Source organism: Camelus ferus, chromosome 11 (assembly GCF_009834535.1).
Source record: "Camelus ferus isolate YT-003-E chromosome 11, BCGSAC_Cfer_1.0, whole genome shotgun sequence".
NCBI classification, from domain to species: Eukaryota; Metazoa; Chordata; class Mammalia; order Artiodactyla; family Camelidae; genus Camelus; species Camelus ferus.
In genome coordinates this window covers 45194334-45220724 of record NC_045706.1, presented here as the reverse complement: position 1 = coordinate 45220724, position 26391 = coordinate 45194334, and the positions used below count along the sequence as shown (strand labels likewise).

Here is a 26391-nt window from a genome sequence, read left to right as displayed (position 1 = left end):
CTAAAGGATATCTGTCCTTTACAGATATCCTTTAGAAAGTGAGTTTAAAAGTACACCATATGTCTTTATTGAAAAAAGCATTTTAGTGACATATTTATAAATTCAGTTAGCAGTCTTTACATGTTTTAAGACTTGGGCAGCTTTTCCCAGCTGTCACAGAGGAATCAAAATTTGTAGTTGCTTATGTTAAAGTTTTGGCAACTGGAAGACTCAGACGTCAAGTTCCAGATTACCTTTCCATTTCATCTGTGAAGTAGTGTGTATGTGTTGTTTTTTGTTTGTTTGTTTTTTAAGGTCCTTATTCCTTGAATGGATACAGAGTGAGAGTATATAGACAAGATTCTGCCACCCAGTGGTTTACTGGCATAATTACTCATCATGATCTCCTCACTCGCACCATGGTCGTTATGAATGATCAGGTAAGTAGTCCAACTAGTATTTTTGAAGAGATGGTTACAATTCACATAATCTATCCCTACCCCTCCCCCCCAAAAATGGATCAACAGATTGACACTAAATTTTCATTTCTAGGTTTTATTTTGGAGTCATTAATCCTACGAAGTTCAAATGTATCTGATACTACATTAGTGTGATCACTTTACATCACAAGGACCTAGTGATGCCAAATTTATTTCAAAACCAATAAAATTAGTCCTTGAAATGGAGGCATCAGACTCAATTGTTTAGTCTTTTTTTTATCTTTAGGTCGGCTAAAACTTTCTTAAAGTCTCAGCTTTTCTGTCTCTCCAGTAATAAAAATATTTCCCATATGGTATCTTTTCGTGAGTGAAAACCTTAATGCACACTGAGTTCTTCTTACATCAAATTTCAGAACTGGTATGCTTCCTTAAGTTTTATGGTGAGTATGGTGAATATTAAGAATATCAATTTCATACAGAGTTTTAAATAAGAATCTGAAAGTCTTAATTTCAAATCTTTTAAAGCTGTAATTTATTTACCGCCCCCACCCAAATAGATTTTTTCACCTTCCTGTCTCAGCGGTGTCTGAATAAATGAGAGCCCTTCTATAAACAATACAAATGGCTTGGTTAAATTTTTTAGTCAAAATACTAAATAAATTATATAATTTAATTGTATTTATGTTTTTACCTAAGAAGTTAACAAACCTTTACCTCTCAGTAAAATTGCCTTTTGTTTTTAAAATTATTCTTTTAACCTGTCTTTTAAAAATTATTATTATTATTCATTTATATAGTTTTTGTCCTTTTCTACTTCCTGTGTTTTCTGCCTTTTTACTTTATTTTACAGCTGTCTTTTGAAAATTCATATTTTTTAAATACATTTTATGATTTGGCATTATACTTTTGAATAACTCTCATCCTTGTTTTTCAAGGTATACTTGCAATAGATAAATTTGCTTTTTAATGTTTGGTTAGCAGATATAACAGTAGCCTTCAGAAAGTTAAGAAGATAATTTTATTTTACTGGTTAAAGTTCATTTATTGTAAACCTAGCGGTGTCCTGCAAATTAAAGATCCCAAACTGAATTCTAAACATTTCTGTACCTAGAATCACATTGGCTAGCTGATTGGATTTAATTTTTGTTCTTGTTTTGTATCATGGATTAGGTACTAGAACCACAGAATGTCGATCCTTCTATGGTTCAAATGACCTTTCTAGATGATGTTGTTCACTCTTTGTTAAAAGGTGAAAATATTGGCATTACGTCACGGCGAAGGTCTCGTGCCACTCAAAATAGCAACACTGTTCACGTATGTATGCTGTTAGTGATGGATTATTGTAAAATGTTGTCCCTTAAATTACTTAGGATGAAGTGTCAACAGTCATTGTTATTTGGTTATTTTTAGGGTCATTATACACGTGCCCAAGCAAATAGTCCCAGACCAGCAATGAACTCCCAAGCTGCTGTACCAAAACAGAATTCACACCAGCAACAAAGAAATATTCGTCCAAATAAGAGGAAGGGCTCAGATAGCAGTATACCAGATGAAGAGAAAATGAAGGAGGAAAAATATGATTATATAGCACGAGGAGGTAGGACTCACTTTTTTAAAGGGAATAATAAAAAACACAAAGATACATTTAAAATATACTTACTTAATATTGAAATGAAAAATGAAACTGTTCTTTTTTTTAATCTTACAGAAAATCCTAAAGGTAAAAACAAACAGGTGATGAACAAAAGAAGGAAACCTGAGGAGGATGAAAAGAAACTAAATATGAAAAAACTACGAACCGACAATGTTTCAGACTTTTCTGAGAGCAGTGACTCAGAAAATTCAAATAAGAAAATGATAAATAATTCCTCAGAGCAGAAGCCAGAAAATGAGTTGAAAAATAAAAATCCTTCAAAGATAAATGGAGAAGAAGGAAAATCCCAGAATAATGAGAAGGCAGGAGAAGAGACACTAATAGATTGCCAGCCTTGCTGGGATCCAATACAGGAAGATAAAAAACATGAAGAAACAGAGAAGAAGAAGTCTGTTGACTCTCATCTTCAAGAAGAAATGATTATCCGTTCATCAGAACAGGCCACACTTTCTGACCATGATTCTAATGATTTGCTTCTTCAGGAATGCAATAAGGAAAAAATACATACAGTGGAATTATTACCAAAGGAGAACTTTGTATCCAGACCACCCACACCAAAATGTGTTATTGATATTACGAATGACTCTAATACTGAAAAGGTGGCTCAGGAAAACTCAAGTACCTTTGGCTCTCAGACACTTCAGAAAATGGATTCTAATGTTAGTGATTCAAAACATTCAATTGCAAATGCAAAATACTTGGAAACAGCAAAACAAAATTCTGACCAGAGCTGGGTCAGTGATGTGGTTAGAGTAGATTTAACACAATCAAATATTAGGAATGCTTCTTCAGGAAGTGATAACCTGAATATGGAAAAAGAGAAAAGTCAATATGTCTCTTACGTATCTTCTCTGAGTACGGTTTCTGTCACAGAAGATAAGCTGCATAAGCGAAGTCCACCCCCAGAAACTATAAAATCTAAACTTAATACTTCATTAGATGCTCACAAGACAAAATCCAATCCCTCACCTGAAGTTGTTAAACCTAAAATTAACCATTCTCCTGATTCTGTAAAGCCTAAGGCCACTTATGTGAACAGCCAAACTGCTGGTGAAAGAAGACTGGCAAATAAGATAGATCATGAGATATCAAGATGCAGTTTTCATCCAGTTCCTACTCGAGGCAGTACATTAGAAACTACAAAGAGCCCTCTGATCATTGATAAAAATGAGCATTTCACGGTTTACAGAGATCCTGCACTTATTGGATCAGAAACAGGAGCTAATCACATTTCACCTTTCTTAAGCCAGCATCCCTTTCCTCTTCATTCTTCATCCCATAGAACGTGTTTAAATCCAGGTACCCATCACCCTGCCTTAACTCCTGCACCCCATTTACTGGCTGGATCATCCAGTCAAACTCCACTACCTACCATTAATACTCACCCTCTGACTAGTGGTCCACACCATTCTGTTCATCATCCTCATTTACTTCCTACTGTGTTACCTGGAGTGCCTACTGCCTCCTTACTTGGCGGCCACCCACGACTGGAGACTGCGCATGCCAGCAGCTTGAGCCACTTAGCACTAGCCCACCAGCAACAGCAACAATTATTACAGCACCCATCACCTCATCTTCTTGGACAAGCCCATCCTTCCGCTTCATATAATCAGCTTGGACTTTATCCAATTATTTGGCAATATCCAAATGGAACACATGCGTACTCAGGACTTGGTCTGCCACCTTCTAAGTGGGTTCACCCAGAAAATGCAGTTAATGCTGAATCTTCATTAAGGAGGGTAAGCTTTACCACATGTCATTTATTTATTAATCAACATATACACAAGTACCTTTTTAAATATCCAATTAACTTTTTAGATTTCTTATTATAAAATGTTGTAATTTTTCAAAGTTATTTTTCAAATTAAAATGAAACTTTTGATGCTTAGTAATTTGAGGTCTGTAGAGCTAAAATCTCAGCAAAGCCGATTTCCTTATAAAAAATAACTTAAGTAAAATTGTTAACTTGCTTCTAATGTAACTTATGAAGAATGAATATCTTCATAACTAATTATTGTACATATCTGTAATTATTTTCCTCAGGTAAATTCCTAGAAGTGAAACTTCGGGATATTAAATTTATATAAAATTACAAGGCTTTAGATATCTATTATCAAGTTATTCTTCAAAGACAAATTGTTACATTCCCCAGCACGATATACTATATTGATGTATACTGCAAGCTGTGACTCTCTAAGCCCCTTGTTCTCTTAAGGACACCATGGTTGGGGATTCCTGATACTGGGGAGTGAAGTTGGGGCTGAGATTTTCTCTGCCTGACAGTATTGCTGAAGATGGTGGTATGGAGCTCTTACTTCTTCATGGGCTATGTAGTTTTTCTAGCCAAGTTAATTTTCATAATAATAAATTGTTGTTAAGGGAATGACCAGTCCCCACATAAAAAATGGGAGAATGAGTGTCACTGTTAAATTCTAGGAGACAGCTTAATCCTTGGTGCAGACCAGGAGTCTCTTCAGGTGTTCCCTAAATCTTTTGAAACACATTTTATTTATTTATTTGTTTGTTTATATTGTGGTTGAAAAGCACATTAAATTTACTTAACCATTTTTAAGAGTACAGTTGAGTAATTTTAAATATATTTACATTGTTGTGCAGCAGATCCCCAGAACTTTTTCATCTTGCAGACTAAAATTCTGCCTATGAAATGTTAATTTTCCTCTTCTTTCCGCCCAGTTTTTGGCAACCACCTTTCTACTTTCAGTTTCTGTGATTGTCTGCTTTAGATACTTCATTTGAGTGGACTCATAGTATTTGTCCTTTTGTGGCTTATTTCATGTAGCGTAATGTCATCAGAGTTCATTGATGTAGCATGTGACAGGATTTCCTTTTTTTTTTTTTTTTAAGCTTTTTAATATTCTGTTGTGTGTATATACAGGTATCCCCTGCTATTTGAATAACTGATTGCAACTTCGGATTTCTGGATCTTGTAGAACTGTAGACCTTTTAAACATATTTGAATGATCCTTATGTGCATATGCATACATCTCTATTAAGGTTTATGGTTTATAATATATATATTTAGGCTAAAAAATTTTATAACAGTGTTGTCTTCAGTGTGGTGTCATATGACTTCACATTATCATTTTGAGATATAAAATTTATTCCCTTTATTAAAACCAAAGTGTATTGTATTTTCCCAGTATCTGACTCAACAAAGTATAACTCAACAAGGCATGTTCTGGAAGAATGGCAGTGAATCAGAGTATAGAAGCAATCTTAAGCATGTAGTTGGTTGTAAGTCTCAATGCAGGGATCAATGTCACCACATATTTAGTATGAGATGGGCAGCATGGTGATACAAAATTAATTTTGTTTTACCTCTGCACCTCCAAGTTTAATGGTCCAACAGTGTATGGCTTATAGTGAAATGGAATACAAATAAGCCTTGAAAATGTAACTTTCTGCCAAATCTAAGTAAATTGTTATATTGAAAAGATTCATTATTTTTTACACCAAAAATTGGCAAATGAACTTGATGGAATCTGGTGAAATGTATTTTAGCAACATTTTTTTTTTCTATTATCAACAGATAGTCTTTTGATGTTACAATCTTAGGAAATCTTAAAAGCTAGGTTCTCTGTAATCATTTGTGAATTAAAGGCAATGATTTCAAGACCTGCAATCAGTAAAGTAAATAACAATAAATTTCGGGAAATAACAATTTTAATGCTCATTAATTTTCTTCATGATACGGAAAAATCCCTATGACTATGTTGGCTACTTATTTGAATATTTCTAATAAAATGCATTTAGTAAAAGTCACATACTTCATAAATATACTGCTATTAAAGTCCTACTGTGATACTGTGTTTAGCCTTTTATAGTAACTGAAGTCTAATTCTTTTTAAAAATAGAATTCTCCCAGTCCTTGGTTACATCAGTCTACACCTGTGACCTCAACAGATGGTATCGGATTACTTAGTCACATTCCTGTCAGACCTTCTAGTGCAGAGCCTCATCGGCCTCTTAAAATTACAGCACATTCCAGTCCACCATTGACAAAAAGTTTAGTAGATCATCATAAAGAGTAAGTTCACCAATGCTTAAAACTTTGATAGATTTTAATTCAGTTTATAAACAGGTAATCTTAACAAATGTCTTAAAACTAGGCTTAATGAGTACTATTCTGTTTAAATATCCCTACTAATTCAATGTTATAACACATGCAAATTCGTGTTTTACTTTCATGATAGAATAATAATGTATAGAAGCTATATTTGTATCATACAAGGAAAAGTGTTTACAGAAACCTTTGTGTATTTTTTTTTTTTTACAGAGAATTGGAGAGAAAAGCTTTTATTGAACCATTACGTTCTATTGCATCCACATCAGCAAAAAATGACCTGGATCTAAATAGGTCACAGACTGGAAAAGATGGTCACTTGCATAGGCATTTTGTGGATCCTGTATTGAATCAATTACAAAGACCACCCCAGGAGACTGGAGAGAGATTAAACAAATATAAGGAGGAACACCGTCGAATTCTTCAAGAAAGTATTGATGTTGCTCCCTTTACAACTAAAATCAAGGGGCTTGAGGGTGAGAGAGAGAATTATTCTAGAGTAGCATCATCGTCTTCTAGCCCTAAAAGCCATGTCATCAAACAAGACAAAGATGTAGAATGCTCAGTATCTGATCTTTATAAAATGAAGCACTCAGTGCCTCAGAGTTTACCCCAAAGTAACTATTTCACTACATTGTCTAATAGTGTAGTCAACGAACCACCAAGGTCATATCCATCCAAAGAGGTTTCAAATATTTACACTGAAAAACAGAGTAATACCCTTGGAGCAGCAGCTAATCCTCAAACTCTGACTTCATTTATATCATCTCTTTCAAAGCCTCCCCCTTTGATTAAACACCAGCCAGAAAGTGAAGGTTTAGTAAGCAAAATACCAGAGCATCTTTCTCATCAAATTGCTTCTCACTCAGTAACAACTTTCAGAAGTGATTGTAGGAGTCCTGCTCATTTGACAGTTTCTTCTACGAATACACTCCGGAGTATGCCTGCTTTACATAGAGCACCGGTATTTCACCCACCAATCCATCATAGCCTGGAAAGAAAAGAAAGCAGCTATAGTAGCCTTTCCCCTCCAACTTTAACTCCTGTGATGCCTGTAAATGCTGGTGGGAAAGTTCAAGAATCACAAAAGCCTCCAACTCTGATTCCCGAACCAAAAGACACTCAGGCAAATTTTAAGAGTTCTTCTGAACAGAGTTTGACAGAAATGTGGAAATCTAATAATAACCTCAGCAAAGAGAAAGCTGAATGGCATGTGGAGAAAAGCAGTGGAAAGTCACAGGCTGCTATGGCATCTGTCATTGTACGTCCACCTTCTAGTACAAAAATTGATAGCATGCCAGCAATGCAGTTAGCTTCCAAAGATCGAGTTAGTGAAAGATCTTCAACTGGGGCAAATCAAACAGATTGCCTAAAACCAGCAGAAGCTGGAGAGACTGGAAGAATGATTCTGCCAAGTGTGAATTCAGACAGTGCTCACATAAAATCTGAAAAAAACTTTCAGGCTGTCTCACAGGGCAGTGTTCCCAGTACAGTCATGTCTTCTGTAAACACAATGTGTAATACCAAAACGGATATATTCACATCTGCTGCCACTACCACCAGTGTTTCCAGCTGGGGTGGTTCAGAAATAATTTACCCTTTATCCAATACCATTTTGGCCTCTAAATCCTTAGAATGTACCTCTACAAAAAGTGTCAGTCATTCAGTGACTCAAACACAAGAATGCAGGGTCAGCACCACAGCTCCAGTTACACCAGCCAGTAGTAAGACAGGAAATGCTGTTCAGACCAGCTCTGGGTTCTCAGGCACAACTGATTTTATCCATTTGAAAAAGCACAAGGCAGCATTGGCTGCAGCTCAATATAAAAGTAGTAATGTCAGTGAGACCGAGCCTAATGCTGCGAAAAATCAGACATCTTCAGCCTCCCCTCTCTTGGATGGCACTGTGGTCTGTAGTACAATAAACAAAGCAAACTCTGTAGGAAGTGGGCAAGCATCCCAGACAAGTCAACCAAACTACCATACTAAACTGAAAAAGGCCTGGCTTACAAGACATTCAGAAGAAGATAAAAATATTAATAAAATGGAAAATTCAGGGAATTCTGTATCAGAAATTATTAAGCCATGTTCTGTCAATTTAATAGCCTCTACATCTAATGATATACAAAGTAGTGTAGATAGTAAGATCATAGTTGATAAGTATGTAAAAGATGATAAAGTCAATAGGAGAAAAGCCAAAAGAACTTATGAATCTGGCTCTGAAAGTGGAGATTCAGATGAAAGTGAAAGCAAATCAGAGCAAAGGACTAAAAGGCAGCCTAAGCCAACTTACAAAAAGAAGCAAAATGATCTTCAGAAGAGAAAAGGTGAAATAGAAGAAGATTTAAAGCCCAATGGTGTTCTCAGCAGGAGTGCCAAGGAAAAAAGTAAATTGAAGTTGCAGAGCAGCAGTAGTAGTGGTAAGTAAATTATTTACTTTTTTATCTCAAGTAAAATGGGCTGTATGTTCTTGCAGTAAAGATGTGGTTCTCTAAAAATTAGTGAGTTTAAGGGCATCTTTGACTTTATTTGTATGCCCTGGTGTAATATATGTGACCTCATTTTTACATTTCACGAGTTGCCTGTAAGAGGAAATGAGAGAAGACATCCATTTTTAAGGAACTTGTAGAAATATGTTTTCGCATAGCATTTGTGTTGGCAAAAACCCACATGTACTTTAGTAGTTACTCAGATTTTTGACTATTTCTAAAGATTGTCAAAATGCAATTATAGCTGTCACACCAAAAGTGGATTTCTGATACAGGCATACCTTGTTTTATTGTACTTTGCAGATACTATCTTTTTTTTTTTTTTTTTTTTTTTTTTTTTAAACAAAATGAAGGTTTATGGCAGCCCTGTGTCAAGAAAGTCTGTTGGAACCATTTTTCCAATAACACTTGCTCACTTCATGTCTCTCTTGTGTTTTGGTAGTTCTTAAAATATTTCAAACTTCTGCATTAATTATTTGTTATGGTGATCTGTAATCAGTGATCTTTGATGTTACTATTGCAAAAAGATTGTGACTCACTGAAGGTTCAGTTGATGGTTAGTGTTTTTTAGCAGTAAAGTATTTTTAAATTATGTGCATTGTTTTTTTAAACATGATGCTGTTGCACACTTAATAGACTGCACTATAGTGTAGACATAACTTTTACCTGCATCAGGAAACCAAAAAATTTGTGTGACTTCACTTTATTGCAATATTTGCTTTATTGTGGTGGTCTGAAACTGAATCTGCACTATCTCCAACGTATGCCTATATTGGGTATTTACCTATAACTAGATACAGTTGAGAAAGAAATCCTCTTCACAAAAACTTCCTTTAAGTCACATTTTCAGAAGAGAACTACTTCAAAGTAGTATGAATGGGGCCCATATTTCACCCTTCTCTCATCTCAAGATGAAATTGAAAACTTAACAAAATTACCTTCTATTTAACTAATAATGCTACTCATTCAAGCCCTTAACAACGAGTAAAAGTTAAATAAAAGCGGGGAGGGGGCGGGGGATGGTTTTGTGTGTTTATTTCTTTATTCAAGAAGAACTTCCAAAATAAGTAAAAGTTCCAAAATTGACTATATTTTGTTTGTGACTACAACAGGGGAAAATAAGTGATACTTAACAGTAATATTCACTATAAAGCATTTCTATATGTTTTTACTCTAGAAGTAGTTTTTCTGTTTGCTTATTTCTTTTTAGGTATGTTGCACAATGCAGAAAGCAGTTAATAGTTTCACTATATCAGTGTATTCATTCACATACAATATATGAAATATCTGTGCAATGTGGACATTCAAGAAGTATCTTCACAAGCATTTGGATGTTTGAAGCCTCTTTTGGGGGCCTTTTCAGTGAATGAGGTTTTCCCACATGCCTGTGTGGAAACCAGAGGCAAAGTGACGGAGAGAAAGCAGGAGGATGGAATCATAGAAAAGAACAGTCAGAAAGTGAAAGAATGAAAGAAAACAAGAGACAGGCTGACAGACTGAAATGCAAATATAGTCAGAAGAAAGAAAGAGGGAGATTGACAACCAAGGATACAGGCTGTAGGCAACGTGCCATTTGTTTTGAGTATTGGATTGTATACCATGTTGCTTTTCCTTTCTCCTGTGCTCTACTTACTTCCTCAGTGAATTCAAGAGGCTTAGTGTGGTCAGTAATTCTTTCTCTTCTTTTTGACCAAACATTTCTTTTGGTGTTGAGTAATCAAATATTCAGGTTAAAGTTACAGAAAACAGAGAGAGGAATCTTCCAGCTTTTAACACTTAGAAAACTCTTGTGAAGTTAAGTTTGTAAAGTTAACTCTTACTGAAGTACATGTTCTGTTTTTGTTTTGAGATTACGAATGTACATATTCCCAAGTAAGTTTTAAGACAAAGACTGGAATCAGCGGTTTTTTCCCCCAGGTTGTAATGCTTAGTCAGATCCCTCCCCAGCCAGTAACTGACATTCAACGTGAGACAGGCTGTTTAAGTCCCACTTATCCTCAAGTCCAGAATAATACTAAGTGACCATTTAATGCCATCTGTTAATTATAGGTAGAGTTGACTTGCTTTTGTCCTGGGCTATTTAGTAACGTTCTCTAAATTGGGAGTACGTAAATTCTAAATCTGAGTGGATTATCTACCTCATGGATTATATATGACCTTTATCTTTTAATTTTCGTTGAGGTTGCCATCAGTCAATCAAAAAGAGTGAGTTAAGTCTGCACTTAGAGCAGGTAATATGATTGCATACACTATTACACTTGTATAATTATATATACCAATACACATATAATAAATAGCATGGTTTTTTAGTAGTCTAAAGCCAGGTACAATGGAATTTGCTTTATCTGCTGATTTGGAATGTCTTCATGCCTGCTGCTTTTTGTTACTGATAATTTAAAGTTGGCTGCTTTTCCATGGCTAATTTTTTACATAATTTTATGTACTAAAATTGTCCATCAAATTTAAATATAAGACCTATGATACAGGTAGTGGTCTACCTATAATCAGAGTTCATTTCTATGTCCGAAAATATTTTTTAAGGTGATGGCATAACAGAGATTAAAGATTAGCATATATTTGTCTCTTATTTTCTTCCTCCCTAGTTTTCTGTTGCTAGAGCAGCTGTTTTGAGGATTTGCTGATTAGTAAAGAACTAAGGTTGAAAAGATTCTTATAGTATAAAGAAAGTAAAAATATCCGTTGAGTTAGATATTTTTTGTTGATTATGTGTCTTTGTCTCAAACTTTTAGATTTAGATATCACCAGTAAATTAGATATATAGAATTGAAAGATGAAGTTTATTTTATTTTTTGTACAAATACTGTTAGAGTAAAATTCATAAAAAGAGTTAGCCATAGTCATGTGTGGCCTAGTCTAAAAGCAATAATTATAATATTACAAACTGACCATATGACCTGGGCTCTCATGTCTTTGTAATTCATTCATTTAAAAAAAAAAAAGCTTTAAGTGTCTATTTTGTGTTACAGAATTGAGAGTTGCTTCAAAATGTCTAGTTCTTCATTATAATACGATTTATGTTTAAATTGTTCACAGTGGTATGGTTATCCATACTCTTCAAACTGTTCCCTTGTCTGGAATAAAAAGCATATGGGTTAGTAGTTGTTTTCTAGTCAAAAATAGAAAGATTTCACTTATTTTATTCTAGTGTAATAAAGTAAAGCAGTGATTGGAAGTAGTGTAACAAATAAAAATTTATCAGCAGTGTACCACTCTGTTCATTCTGACTTCTGAAAGCTCTGAATTTTTTATACAGTCCATAGGGGAAATCTGTCTTATACACAGTGAAGGAAATAACAAACCTTTTACACAAGTCTTCTGGAAATGTTTTTATTTCATAAGCGGTTTGTATGCCCGTATATTTTTCTCTAAGCCAAAATGACTCCTTGCCCTAAGTTACGAGACGGAAGAGGGGAGAACATGTAATTGTAAAGAACCAGGCAGCAATCATAGAAGTGCTTAATAACTGGAGCCAGTTTCACATGGGCCACCCTGAAGTTTGAACACAACACTTCCTATGTTAAGATGTGTATGATCTTGCTGTAATTGTACTACGTACACTGTCAACAGGCAAGTGATAGTGTGTGCTAAGGACAAGAGTTCTGCTGCTTGCTTCTGCAAGAAGTATATAACGTCAGAACACTTCAAATGCTTCTGATCCACACAATGGGCATGATTAGTAAACACAAGGGTCGGAAATACAATTTATTCTTTCAACATGATAGAAATAGCAAACTGTAAATCTCAAGCCTGATATATAGCTATATTAATACGGGCAGAGTAAGTTTGCTTTTAAGAGTCAACAAATATTTGCTCATCCCAACATAGGTTGCTTTTAAATGAATATATTTTTAAAAATTTAATAGGTACATTTATTTTATATGTAATGTTTTGAGTTCTTCCTGCTCTATAGGTAACTGATTACTTAGGCCACTGTTATTACAATAGTTATGTTCAAGTTAATGAACAAGGTGGAGCAGTGATGCAGAGTATAGTAAATAAACTAATTTTTCATGCAATTGTGTAGTATATTTGAGTTTTGTTTTTCTTCAGACTTCTCTGATGCCTTTTTTCTTTCTGCTATCAATAAAGACAGGTTAATATTAGGCTTTTTCTTTTATTTCCTTCAAACCCTTTTATTTTTCTAAAAGATGATATCAGATGGAGGGCATTATAATAAGGGAGAGATATATTAGGAAACAAGTCTTAGCCCTTCTTCCAAATACAGTATGATAAAAATCAAAACTTACTTGTCTTGATCCACACTTACCTTAGAGAATCAGAGTTTTTCTAAACAATGTTTGAAACTAGCCTGTTGCAGTTTCTAAAAGTAGTAAGTTTTGGTCTTTAGGTTTTTCCTGTGTAAAGGGCTATAGTTATAGCAATAGATTTGCATAGAAATTAAATGTTTCTTATGTTTGCTACTATAGAAATGTGAGTATTGTATATGTGAAGATTTCAACCAGCTAGATTTACTTAGCTCCACATTTCCAGGATACTGACATTGAGTTCATTTAGTTAGTAGAATAGTAAATAGAAATGCTGCTATGGACTTCCAGTTATTAATGAGTGCCTAGAACTTTCATCTTTCATCTTTTTTACAATCTTAATATGCGGTCACAATTGTATAATTGACTTGAATTTTGTCTCAAGGAGTTTACCTTTCTAAAAAGGTATAATCTTGCTAATATTTTCCTACTGGTTTTACAGCTGGCATCCCTCGTTCAGTATTAAAAGATTGGCGTAAAGTCAAGAAGCTGAAGCAAACTGGGGAATCCTTTTTACAGGATGACTCTTGCTGTGAGATAGGGCCTAATTTGCAGAAGTGCCGAGAATGTAGACTTATTCGGAGTAAAAAGGGAGAAGAACCAGCTCATTCACCAGTATTTTGTAGATTTTACTACTTTAGACGGTAAGTTGAAAATAAATAATTCAGGGAAAACATGTTTATAGGATATTGGAAATTATACTCTCATTCCAGGAGCCTTATACAGGTGAGAATGAGGCTTTGAGCCTCTGTGTTTCTGAAGCATTATAAAAGAATATTAAACTCTGTGTGTGCTGAATTTAATAATAGCTAATTATTGGAGGAAATTCATATTCACAGATATTTGTGTTCATATGGCCTTTCTCTTCTGAGAGATTTATTACTCTTCCTTAATGAGAAAATATTCATATTTTTTCTAGAAAATGGAAGGAAACAGTTTGATTTAAGTTTTTTTTTAATTTATATTTTTTCGCTAGAACAATGTCACGTTTATATCTGTGCATTAGCTACAATGACTAAGAGTCTATAAAATCTAGGCATTAAAGTCTGTATGTTACATTAGAGATACGCATACTTTTGTTCAACATATGTAGCTATAAAAATATGAGTTGTAAAATGACAAGAAAGATATATTAGTACCAGTTCACATTTCACAGTTTTTGTAGAGAATATAAAAACATAAAGTTGTTATTAAACTTACATAGTACTATAATGTTAATATCAATAAATAATACTTCAGTACTAAAAACTTAAAGACTTACAAGAGTTCAACTAAAGAATAGCTGGGTCCAGCCAATGGAAACTAGTTAACTGTACAGTTAATTAACTGTAGTAGAACTATAGCTAAACCCATCTCATCTGCATAATGTAATGATAGTGGTACCTACCTCAGAGAGGTTTCATGAAGATTGAGTGAAAAAAAGTAACACAAAGTCCTTAGTATAGTACCAGGCACAACGAAATGCTCTGATGATGTTACCTGCAGTTATTTTCCTAATCATCATCATTTTCTTCTTAAGTTAGGAGACACTTTGCTCCAGGAAATACAAATACTGTGTGCTGTTGGCCTAGTAGAGACCCCAAAAATATGTAGTGGTAGGAACATTTCTTTACTTCATGGTTTTTCTAGCCAACAGCCCTCAAAGGACAGACAACTTCAAAGAATAGTTACAGAAGGTAGTATACATGGAGGTACAGAAAAGATAGAAAAGGAATCAAAAGGAAAGTAGGTTTGAAGAGATAAGAAAACCTTTGGGAAAGTTTGAAGGAAAGAAAGAGGTAACACAAAGCTAAAATAAGATGAAGGGTTGTAATGAAAAGAGAAAGTTTTTTTTAAAAAAAGGAAAAGGATAAGGTGGTAAAGGTACAAGAAAAAGGAAGTAAAAGGAATGTTGTTGGCGTCGTCCTTTTGGAAAATACAGAATGGCTTATAGAGTATCCCCTCTTTGAGTAAGTACAAAGATAATTGAGGAATAACCACCAGTCAGTAAGAAAATGGGAGTTTTGCTTTCCATTTACCCTTAATTTCTCTGAATTGAGTAGTTACATAAATTGGATGTCAGAAGCTAAGAGAAGGAAGTAAGTACACTAATTCGGTTCCTGATATACTATTAAGAGTTTCAGTCTTATTTCTCCAAAGCCCGTTAGTAAAGTGTCATTTTTTTAATAGATTTTATTCTTTTAGAGCAGTTTCAGGTTCACAACAGAATTGAGCAGATAATAGAGTTCCCACATAGCCCTCTCCACCCACACATATTTACTCCCCTACCCTCAACATCCCTTATCACTGTGGCATATTTGGTACAATCGATGAACCAACATGGGCACATTGTTATCAACCAAAGGCCATAGATGTGTCATTTTAATTAAGGAAGAAAATGTATATGTACTTTGTATTTTTCTTAATACTCCCTGTGAAAGTCTTGGGGGGTTTTTTGTTTGTTTTGTTTTGGTCTTTTGGCAGGGAGGTGGGGGGGAGAGGTAATTAGGTTTATTTATTTTTAGAGGAGCTACTAGGGATCGAACCCAGGACCTTGTGCATCCAGGACCTTGTGCACGCTAGGCATGCACTCTACCACTTGAGCTGTATCCTCCCCCGAAAGTCTTAAGATGATACACGGCATTTTCAACTTTAGAGGTTGCTAATTTAGATTGTGTAGAAAATAACTGCATTGCTTAAGACAGCATTTGGCCAACATTTTAAACTCTTGTCCTCATGAAACACTTGGGCAGTTTTCATTTGATTGGAGTTAAGTAGGGAAGTGATAGGGAAAATCGTATTTCTTGAAGTTTTAAAATTGGTGCTGCTTATCATTGCCATTTGTGTAGCACTATGGAAGTCAAAAGTTGGTTAAATTTTATTAATAAAGTTTATGTACATAAAGGACTACCTTATTTTCATGCTTTTAATTGTAAATATAAAATAATGTAATAGAACCTGGACTTCTGTCTTGGTATCTAATGCTTTTATGTTTTAATGTTTCAGATTATCATTTAGTAAAAATGGAGTGGTTAGAATAGATGGCTTCTCTTCTCCTGACCAATATGATGATGAAGCTATGAGTTTATGGACACATGAAAATTATGAAGATGATGAACTAGACATAGAAACTTCAAAATACATCTTGGATATAATAGGTGATAAGTTCTGTCAGTTGGTAACGTCTGAAAAAACAGCTTTGTCCTGGGTGAAAAAGGATGGTAAGGAAGTTAAATACTTAGAACATGCAACTATACACGTTTCATTTAAAAAATTTCTCTTTGGAATATGTTTCATCTGTGGGTATAGTCTTACCTAGTCTTGTTTACTGTTTTTTTTTTTTAATTTTTATTTTTTGGTGAGGTAGGGGGTAATTAGGTTTATTTATTTTAATAGATGTATGGGAGATTGAACCCAGGACCTCATGCATGCTAAGCAGGTACTCTACCACTGAGCTACACCCTCCCCCTAAGGCTTGTTTACTTTTACTTTTGATGCCACTTTATTACATACACTTGCACCTATATGTAATTAAAGTAACAGCTATTTTCCAGTTGAGGTTGAATTGAATGGATTAGCAATTTGTGGAATTACAGCAGCATTTTGGTATTTCTGCCACCGTGACATACTTTAGTACAATAAGGGCACTTTGTATCTGATACTCAAGAAATTTCAGCATTTGCCATACATATAAAGACATAATCCATCCCAGTTATTTAAATTTTTAATCTAGTGTGGTTCATCAGTCTTTGGAGTTAGATTTATATTTGAATCTCAACTTACTCCTTGTTTACCTATATAACTGTGAAATGGAAATAATAACTACTTTATAGATTGGTTTATAAAGTACTGTTCTGTTTAAAGCAACTTACATACTAGGTGCTCTAAATGTTAGTTTCTTTTCTTTCTTGTCTCTTACATCAGTGGTTTGTCCCCCCCAGGGACCTTTGGCAATGACTGGAGACATTTTTGGTTGTATACCTGAAGTGTGTAGGGTACTAGCATCTAATAGGTGGAAGCCACAGATGCCACTAAACATCCTACACAGGATAGTCCCCTAGGAAAAAAGAATTACTCAGTCCAAATGTCAAAATTGCCAAGATTGAGAAATGTTGCATTAGATGTAAATCTTCTGAAGAGAATTATTAATTACTTCAAGAAATCTTCTATTGATCATTAATTAATATATCCCTCAAAAATCTTGGTTTGCCTTGAGATTTTTGTTTTTGTGCATTTTAGCGAAAATTGTATGGAAAAAGAGCATGTTTGCCTTAAGTTTTTCTTTCTCTGTATTTCAGTCAAAATTGCCTGGAAAAGAGCAGTGAGAGGAGTCCGGGAGATGTGTGATGCATGTGAAGCAACATTATTTAACATTCATTGGGTCTGCCAAAAATGTGGATTTGTGGTCTGCTTAGATTGTTACAAAGGAAAAGAAAGGAAGAGTTCTAGAGGTTGGTTTATAGCTTTATATAAATTGAAATTTCTAATTTTTTTAGGGTCATTCATCTGGAACATTAGATGAGTTGTTTTTCCTACCTTCCTTGATTATGAATATATTACATTAAGGAATTTTTGTGAAGTTTGTTTTTAAAAGGAAGAGTTAACCACAGTTTATTAAAATAACCAGATTTTCTAGTATAAAACTGCATCTACATCTTTTTAGCCTGATTAGTAGATGCACAGTCTCATTTCAAGCAGATACTTCCTTAATACAGCCCAAATTTAGGTTAGGTTTTGCTGCCTTCAGATTCTGATGTGTCAGAGCCTGAAGTCTCTTCTAGAACCTGTTAATTATAGTCATGCACATAAATCAAAATTGAATACTTACTAGTGTGAGTTGATTTTTCTAAATATTGGTCCATAAAGTTCAAATCAAAATATTCAAGAATATGCTACCACTAGCACCATTTACTCCCCCTAGTTAGACTATTCATTGTCTAAAAACAGTATCATTTTCATTCCATGCAGCTCTTTTTCAAAGTAGTATGTCAGGTAGGTGAATTATAATTTAGCCATCAGTGTCTTTTCTACTGATAGGATTACTAAAGCCTCACCCTTTCTAACCCTTCTTCTTATACACCCAGCACTTACCAAAGAGAACTAAGTAGGAAAGCATCTGTAGCTAATTGTTTCTGTGATATGCAAAAGATACATGAGTAAAATGTAAAACCATAAAAAGGAATGTATTTTAGGCAGTTAATCATCTTTCCTGGTTCCAAATTACTTGTTTTCCTTTTGCCAAATTAAAAAGAAATTAATTTTAATGTATTGTTGTATGCACATATAAGCATAAATCTTTTAAAATAAATTTAATAATTGTGTTGCTGTTAGTTACAGTACCATTTGTTTTGAAAGTATAGTCTGAGTCACTGTATTATTTTTTTTGAATGTAACCTATATGCCTTGAGTTGTGTTCTGTGTTATGTATATATTTCCTTATTTCACAGTTCAGTACTATAGTGAGCTTACGTTGACTAGGTTATAGCTTTATATAATGCCTAAAATGTAAGCAGTTAGAAAACATTTACAAATTACTATCTAGGCTTCAGAGGGAAAGTCAGAAAGCTTTATAAAGGAAACCAGTTTTAGCCTGGATTTGAATTTTATTTCCTTGGAAACTTTTCATGAAATAATTAATAGATTTTTTATGCTGAATTTAATGAGTTTTTTGATATTTATTGAAACTCATAGCCACATCATAAATAGTACCTATATCATTAATTTTATAGAGAAAGATCTCCTTGAGATCAAGGTATTGAATATTTTTTCCTGTGTATAATGTACTTCATGCTATGCCTTAATATGTTTACTCCTCCAGGTATGGAGCCTTGTTGCAGTAATAACAGTTAAACTTTCTATCAAGTTGAGGCTTTTTCACATGTCTCATGACAGTTCCTCTACACATCTTTGAAGCATACAAGAAAAATGAGTTGCCAAAAACCTCAAACTTTTACATGAGTCTAATGTACTAAGATTAGGCAAAAGCTCTATTTGGCACAAATAGCTAAGATTAAAAAAATTAGCTCCAGGGAAGACTGCGGTGACTAATACATTCATGAGAATAAAGAATGGTCATTTAAGAAAAGACTAACCTAACAGTTTTGTATCCTATTTTATAGAGTTCTCAGAATGGTGGAACTATCTTACATTTCTTTAAGAAGAAAACATCTGAAACCTACCACTGACATTTTATATAATTGTTAAACTCTTTATATACAAGCCATCAATTTTATCATTGTAAACATGACTAATAAGTACATATGTTACAATCTTACAGATAAAGAACTATATGCTTGGATGAAGTGTGTGAAGGGACAGCCTCATGATCACAAACATTTAATGCCAACTCAAATTATACCCGGTTCTGGTAAGCATAAATACACATTATTGACTCAGTAGTAGTATAATAGTTCTTTATTGTTTCAGATTATTTAGGAGTATAATAGAATGGAGAGGTAAGGTTTATGTAGTCTTGAATTGTTCTTGTAATCCTCTGTGTAATAAAGCTAGCAAGATAAGTCCTGGCCCAGTGATGAAGAAAGCCATAGAGGAACCATTTCAGAAGGGGAAAACTATAGTGTAATGGAAAGGCATATTAGATTTATTAAATTATTCTACTTTTTTTCTTTTAAGCATACTGATTTTTAATTATAGATAAAAGAGAAAAGAATAGAGAACAACATGAATTTGGTTCAGTGATCAAACCTGAAACAGATGGAAGGGATGAAGAAAAAAATGGAAGAAAAGTGAAAAGGCATAAGAAAATCTCTAAGAAAAATAAGAAATTTTAAGTAATCTTAACAACTAGTAATAATCTTTTCATTAACCATTATTGTATTTTGTAGTTTTGACAGATCTTCTAGATGCGATGCATACTCTTAGAGAAAAATATGGTATTAAATCCCATTGTCATTGTACTAACACAGAGAATATACAAGTTGGAAATTTTTCTGCTATGAATGGTGTGTCTCAAGTGAGTAGAAATCTCTGTTCAAATAAAATCCATGGTTACATTAATCAGTTTGATATTTGAAATCCAGTGTAGGACTTGTGTTTTATAAATTCTGTTTCCTATGTTACTGTGTAAATAAATGTAACCTCTACTTTTAACTGAATAATTGAAGAGAGAGTATTTTAAAAATTCAACTATTCTACCTTTATAGGTTTTACAGAATGTTCTTAATCACAGTAACAAAATTTCTCTGTGCATGCCTGAGTCTCAGCAGCAGAATACCCCTCAGAAGTCTGAGAGTAATGGCAACAGCAGCCCAGGGAGTGATGTAAGCACAGACAGCAAGCTAACTCCTCCAGAATCCCAGTCACCACTGCACTGGTTAGCAGATCTTGCAGAGCAAAAGGCTAGAGAGGAAAAAAAAGGTAAATCTACTTTATTATTTAAGGATATAATGGAGAACTGTAATCAACAAAGTACTATTATCCATTAAGGTACTATTCATGCGGAACAATTTTGTCATTTGCTTGCATTATGGCTTAGGTTCAGTAAAACCATCTGTCTTCTCTTACTAGGAACTGGCCTTCCTGTGATTGCATCAAAAATAGTCACAGAACATCTGTCAACGAGCATATCAATAAAGCCACCAGGGCAATAGATTTGTGACTTACCTATACTTTCTGTCTTAGTATACCATTTTTCATTTGTGACAGGTACAAACTCATGTCTAAGATATTGAGGAAGGCATTTTCCTATTCAAACCATTTGACTCCTGAGGGATCTAACCAATCCTCCAGTGTGTGTTGAAGTGAATAAATCACTAGTGCTACAGTTTTCACCTCTCACTATTAAATATAGGGTTGCCAATTTTGTCTGTACTTCAATAGGATGCGTAATTTTATTTGAATTTTGTAAAACGTTTTATTTCAGAAAACAAAGAATTTGCCCTTGAGAAGCAACTTAAAGAAGAAAGAGAACAAGACAACCCTGATTCTCCAAATAGCAGGACATCACCTCCTGTGTCCCAGAATAATGAACAAGGCTCAACATTACGTGATTTGCTGACCACAACAGCGGGCAAGCTACGTGTGGGTTCTACAGATGCAGGCATTGCCTTTGCACCAGTGTATTCGATGGGAACCCCAGTGAGTGAGATGCCAGATTTTTGGGTTCTATATGGGCCTTAAACTTAGATTTGGAGACTTGGCTATAAACTCCACAGTAAATAGATACAGATGTAATCAGATGTACCAGATTACTAGGCATGTTCCTGTTTGCATTATAACTCTTATAATACTTAGAAGCTGGAGACTTTGTTCTTTTCCCAGGTGAAAAGGGTTGGGGGAGAGGCGTTTTGATTCCAGAAGAGCCCTAAGATAGTCCTTCATAATTTGAAAAACATGTATCTAGTAAGGGGGAAAGAACATGTGGATGTGAATGTTTTATTACTTAAAATATTTAGAAATCAAATTTTTGCTTTAGTTATTTACCAGAAAAAATAAAAACAGACTAATTGCATAGGTAGGCACACATGTTTAGTGGCTTCTAAAAGTGTATGGGAGAGTTTGCCTATTTGTCCCTCTGCCCTGTTCCTAAAATATGAAAGGTCGGAACGCCACACTTCACTAGTTTCTGCATACCCTGCAGACCACTGAAGTTCTGCTTCCCACCTGTCAGGAACAGTGTGGGGACTAGAGACCCACGTCCACTAACATGATTCATGAAGCCAGGCATATTTTTTGTGTTGGTTGTTTGCTATGTTACTAGTAAATCAAAGCAAAAATTTCAAAATGTAAACATTTTCCTTGTAAATATAATTTTTTCCCTATTAGAGTGGTAAAAGTGGAAGGACTATGCCAAACATTCTTGATGACATAATTGCTTCGGTTGTTGAAAACAAAATTCCACCAAATAAAGCCTCTAAGATAAATGTAAAACCAGAGCTTAAAGAAGAGCCTAAAGAAAGCAGAAAATCTGCCATAGATGAAAACAATAAGTTGTACAGTGATATACCGCATTCCTGGATCTGTGAGAAGCATATTCTGTGGCTTAAGGATTATAAAAATGTCAATAATTGGAAGCTTTTCAAAGAGTGTTGGAAACATGGACAAGTGAGTATTTTAAGCTGATTTAATATGCTCTTAGTGGTGCTGACACTGGTTGAATAGGAAAAAGAGTTCTCTTAAGAATACAGAGAGAGGGGAAAGGTAATACTTGACACATTTGGGTTGGAAGATACCAAAAACAACAAGTTACCAGAATGACTATTTTTTTTTTTTACTTTTTTTTATTGAGTTATAGTCATTTTACAATGTTGTGTCGAATTCCAGCATAGAGTACAATTTTTCAGTTATACATGAACATACATATATTCATTGTCACATTTTTTTTTCCGCTGTGAGCTACCACAAGATCTTGTATATATTTTTCCCTGTGCTATACAGTATAATCTTGTTTATTCTGAATATGCCTGTCAGTATCTACAAATTTTGAAATCCCAGTCTGTCCCTTCCCACCCCAGAATGATTGTTTCTGAATTCATATTTTTTGGCCAGGGAAGCTGATTATTTGATGTTATAATTTTGATCTGTTGGTCAACAGACTTTTAATAAAGCTGTATGTTTACAAAGTTTGGTACCACCTTTTTAAAATTTGTATTTTAGTCTAGTTAACAGATTCATATCTGCTATTGAAATGTTAATACCAGAAGTATTTTTGTTGAACTGATGAAAAGTGTAGATGTTTTTGCCTTTAATGTTTATCCATGGAACATTTATATATTTATAAGTTAGTTGATTAAATCTTGAACAACATACTCATTTAATTCTGTTCAGATATAAATGGTTTTGTTTGACAAGTTTTGATATAGTGCCATTCCAGGTGGCAGTTTACTACATTAATGCACACACATTATGAATTTGCATGACTTTGTATTATGTTCATTTTTTTTTCCTTGCATTCTGGACATCATTGGTATTTTACTTCACTTTTTTCATTCAACATAGTTATTGAGCACCTAGTAAATCCAGTCTCTGTGCTGGCCATTAAGGATGTAAAAATGAGTAAGAATCATTTCAATACAGTGGTTCTTTATCTTTTGAGGTTACCAGTCCTTTTCAAAATCAGATGACAGCTTGGTTCCTCACCCCAGAAAAAGATACACACTCATGCATTGCATATACTGTATATTTAGTACATGTATATATTTTTTGGTTGGCTCTCCCTGAAGCCTTGATGCCATTGCTGAGGTGGCATTTAAACAACTTAGATTTGTGTGGGTTTAAACAGTCATATAAATAAATACTTTTATAAATATGTTAAATATTCTAAGTATTTTGTTTAAGGTACTGTGGAAACCTGTAAGAGTGAATGACTAAGCTCAAGTACTATTTCAAAAATGCTAGTCTGAATTGATTATCTCAGGGGTTAAGTGAAGTTTTTCTAGATGGACAAGAGGTTAGAAATAAAATGGATAAGGTGTCTGAAGAACTGTTAAGTAGCTTTGTTTACCTGACATTAATAAGAATCCTGTGGGGTAATGATGGGGAAATGAGGTGGTTGGGGTTATTATTATTGAAGGGCTTTTATGATATGCTAAAGAGTTTGAACTTCATCCTATAGATGACAGTTTCGATTGAAGAATCAAAGTAATCAGATTGACTTTTTTAAACTGAATTATATAGTTGATTCAGTTTTTAAAGGTTATACCTCCATTTATAGTTATTATGAAATATTGGCTGTCTTCCCTGTGTTGTACAGATTGACATTTTAAAATAACTCACAACAACAACAAAAAATAATTGACAACAAAGCAGGTTGGAAGTTGGATTAGAAGGGGAATAAGATCAGATGCAAAGAGTCTAATTAGAAAGGTGTTTCAGTATTCGGAAGATGATAATGATGATAGTAGTCTAAGAATTCTGCTTTAGAATAGTGTAATATATTAATTAACTTGCCTCTCTCATTTTTAAAATCTTACTTTCCCCAAGCTGCTGGTTACTATAATAGAGTAGCACAGGGCTGGATGGGAGTATTATTGGATAGGTCTAATAGGGGCTGGGAATTAATACATGAATTGTCAACAAAAGTTGATTATCTAATAGCTGAATCTGTTTTAATAGTTGAATATATTATCATCCCATTGAAAGAAAATGTAGTGGAGCAGTTAACCAAACTTCTTAGGGTGGTTATTGCTGTTGTTTTATTTTTTTCTTTTCTTCTGAGATACTTTGTGGTAACAACCCTAGCTAGAGGTAATTCTGCACTTACGGTTCCCCAAATTTGATTGATTATCTTGAGAGTTTAAAGATTACTTTACAAATGACATCGTTTACAAGAAACTCTTTTTGGTTTTGTTTTGTTTGAGGGGAGGATAATTAGGTTTATTTACTTTTATTAATTTTTTTTAATGGAGATACTGGGGATTGAACCCAGGACCTTATGCATGCTAGGCATGCACTCTACTACTGAAGTCATAATTTCTCTGTGTTCTCTTTTACTTCATTTATAATAAATTTAAAAAAGAAAGAAATCTGAAAATAACAAATGAAGTTGCCTTAGAGGTGTGTTTTTTTTTAAATCACATCAACACTGGAGTTTCAGAAGTTATAAATCTTCAGTTGTTGGTTTTGGGGTTAGAGAGCCTTGAAATTTGAATTCATGTGATGTCAGAGGAGAAATTCACTTTCAGGAAATCATTCATTAGATTTGAAATTTATTTTTCTGGTTAATATTTTAATTTGTCATGATCCTTGTGGAGGTAAAGAATGTATGTATATATGTGTTTTAAGTGATATAAAAGAAGAATGTATAGAAATTTTGTTTTAATCTCAAGGATTATTAAAATCTTATAAATATTACATACATACAAATACATAAGTAGGTTGTGTTCTGTCTGTAACAGTCTGTAAAAACATTTATACTGCCTAGAAATGAAAGTTTTTAGTATAGCCTTTCAGAGTTCTTTTCTGAAAAATACTTTATATTAATATTTAATATTTTACTTTTTCTTTTCAAACATGGCAGTGTACTCTGCCATGTAAATGGCATTCTCTCACCCTTTTGTCTTTGAAAATATATTATGAACATCTTTCCAGGTCAGGGACTTTTTTTTTAATTGAAGTACCGTCAGTTACAACGTGTCCATTTCTGGTGTATAGCACAATGTCCCAGTCATGCATATACATATTTAAAAGCTTATTTTATTCTCACAATTTGTCATTAGTCCTGAAACTCAATATGTTATCCATTTACTATATGTGTGTAAAATGAAATTTTGGAAATGTCCATATACTTCTAACTTTTACTTCTCTGTTTATTTCTTTATAAGCCTGCAGTGATTTCTGGTGTGCATAAGAAAATGAACATTAGCTTGTGGAAGGCAGACTCAATTAGTCTTGATTTTGGAGACCATCAAGCTGATCTCCTGAACTGCAAAGACAGCATTATTTCAAATGCCAATGTTAAGGAATTCTGGAATGGTTTTGAAGAAGTTTCAAGTATGTTGTTTTTTGATTGTTTTACTGTTTCCTTAAACATATCCCTGCCCCAATGATAAATTGGAAATACAACTTACAGATTTTTAATCTTTGAAACAAAAGACACAAGTAGTTGGAAGTAAGAGACTGGGTCCTATTCCTGGCTCCATCCCTCTTTTCCTTTGACCATAAACAAAGTCATTTATACTGTTTCCTTATATCATGGGAAATATTTTTGGTAATCTCATAAGTATTTGAAACTTAAATTATGTACTTTATGTAAAACACTTGGAAAAATTAAAAATTTAAGACTAGTTTTAGTAATAAATGTGAAGAGATTTTTAAAGAATTTTTATATTACAATATATCTGTATACATAAGGAACAAACATCTTCATGCTACATAAGTACATAAGAAATAAAAGTTCATAAGCAAGCATTCATTAAGTACCTACTGTACAACAATCGAATTAATTCATTTTATATCTCTTCCTTCTCCAAACATTAACAAAAATAAAAAGACAGATTACCTTTTTAATACTCAATTGCATTCTTACAGAACGGCAAAAAACAAAAAGTGGAGAAACAGTTGTTTTAAAATTGAAAGACTGCCCTTCAGGAGAAGACTTCAAAACTATGATGCCAACAAGGTATATCGTTTTAAATTTGTTACTTTGACTCTTGGTTTTTTGAGGTTGAGCTGAGATTATCCCCAGAAGTGGGATAAGAAACTACAAATGTGAGGTTTTTAGGCATTTTCTTCCTCACTTAAAAATAATTTAAAAACAATCTCCATAGTCTGAGCAGGGCTAAGTCTATTAGGACAATAAAGGAGAGAATACTTCTGTCAAAGAACAGGAGGCCCCGTTTGGGACCTCTCTCCTTTTGTTGCTTTCAGTTTGTTGTAATTAGGGAAGCAGAATTGCAGTTTCAGTCAGTATCACTTCTGTTCTAGTTATCCGTGTGTGTATGCATTCCTTTAAACAGGAAAGTGTACCTGTCAAAGGCCTTAAGACAACTTTTCCTTGTGTTGTCAACAACTTGAACGTTAT

The 26391-nt window shown here is 33.9% G+C and overlaps 1 protein-coding gene across 11 annotated transcripts in view; it reads left to right on the top strand.

The window, feature by feature from the left end:
* The window catches only part of JMJD1C (jumonji domain containing 1C), a 257660-nt gene that overhangs the window by 218684 nt on the left and 12585 nt on the right, over positions 1-26391 (top strand). For 7 of the 11 annotated variants that reach the window (XM_032491485.1, XM_032491484.1, XM_014551733.2 and 4 more), the window contains 16 exons: positions 295-419; positions 1590-1733; positions 1830-2016; positions 2128-3812; positions 5949-6121; positions 6371-8577; positions 13375-13576; positions 15918-16132; positions 17210-17362; positions 19189-19278; positions 19757-19884; positions 20075-20288; positions 20794-21008; positions 21696-21974; positions 25193-25361; positions 25899-25989. In XM_032491485.1, coding sequence (XP_032347376.1) covers positions 295-419; positions 1590-1733; positions 1830-2016; positions 2128-3812; positions 5949-6121; positions 6371-8577; positions 13375-13576; positions 15918-16132; positions 17210-17362; positions 19189-19278; positions 19757-19884; positions 20075-20288; positions 20794-21008; positions 21696-21974; positions 25193-25361; positions 25899-25989 — 6277 coding nt within the window. Of the gene's footprint in view, positions 1-294; positions 420-1589; positions 1734-1829; positions 2017-2127; positions 3813-5948; positions 6122-6370; positions 8578-13374; positions 13577-15917; positions 16133-17209; positions 17363-19188; positions 19279-19756; positions 19885-20074; positions 20289-20791; positions 21009-21695; positions 21975-25192; positions 25362-25898; positions 25990-26391 lie in introns of those variants that run through there. The other 4 variants (XM_032491483.1, XM_032491482.1, XM_014551734.2 and 1 more) reach the window with 4 other exon arrangements.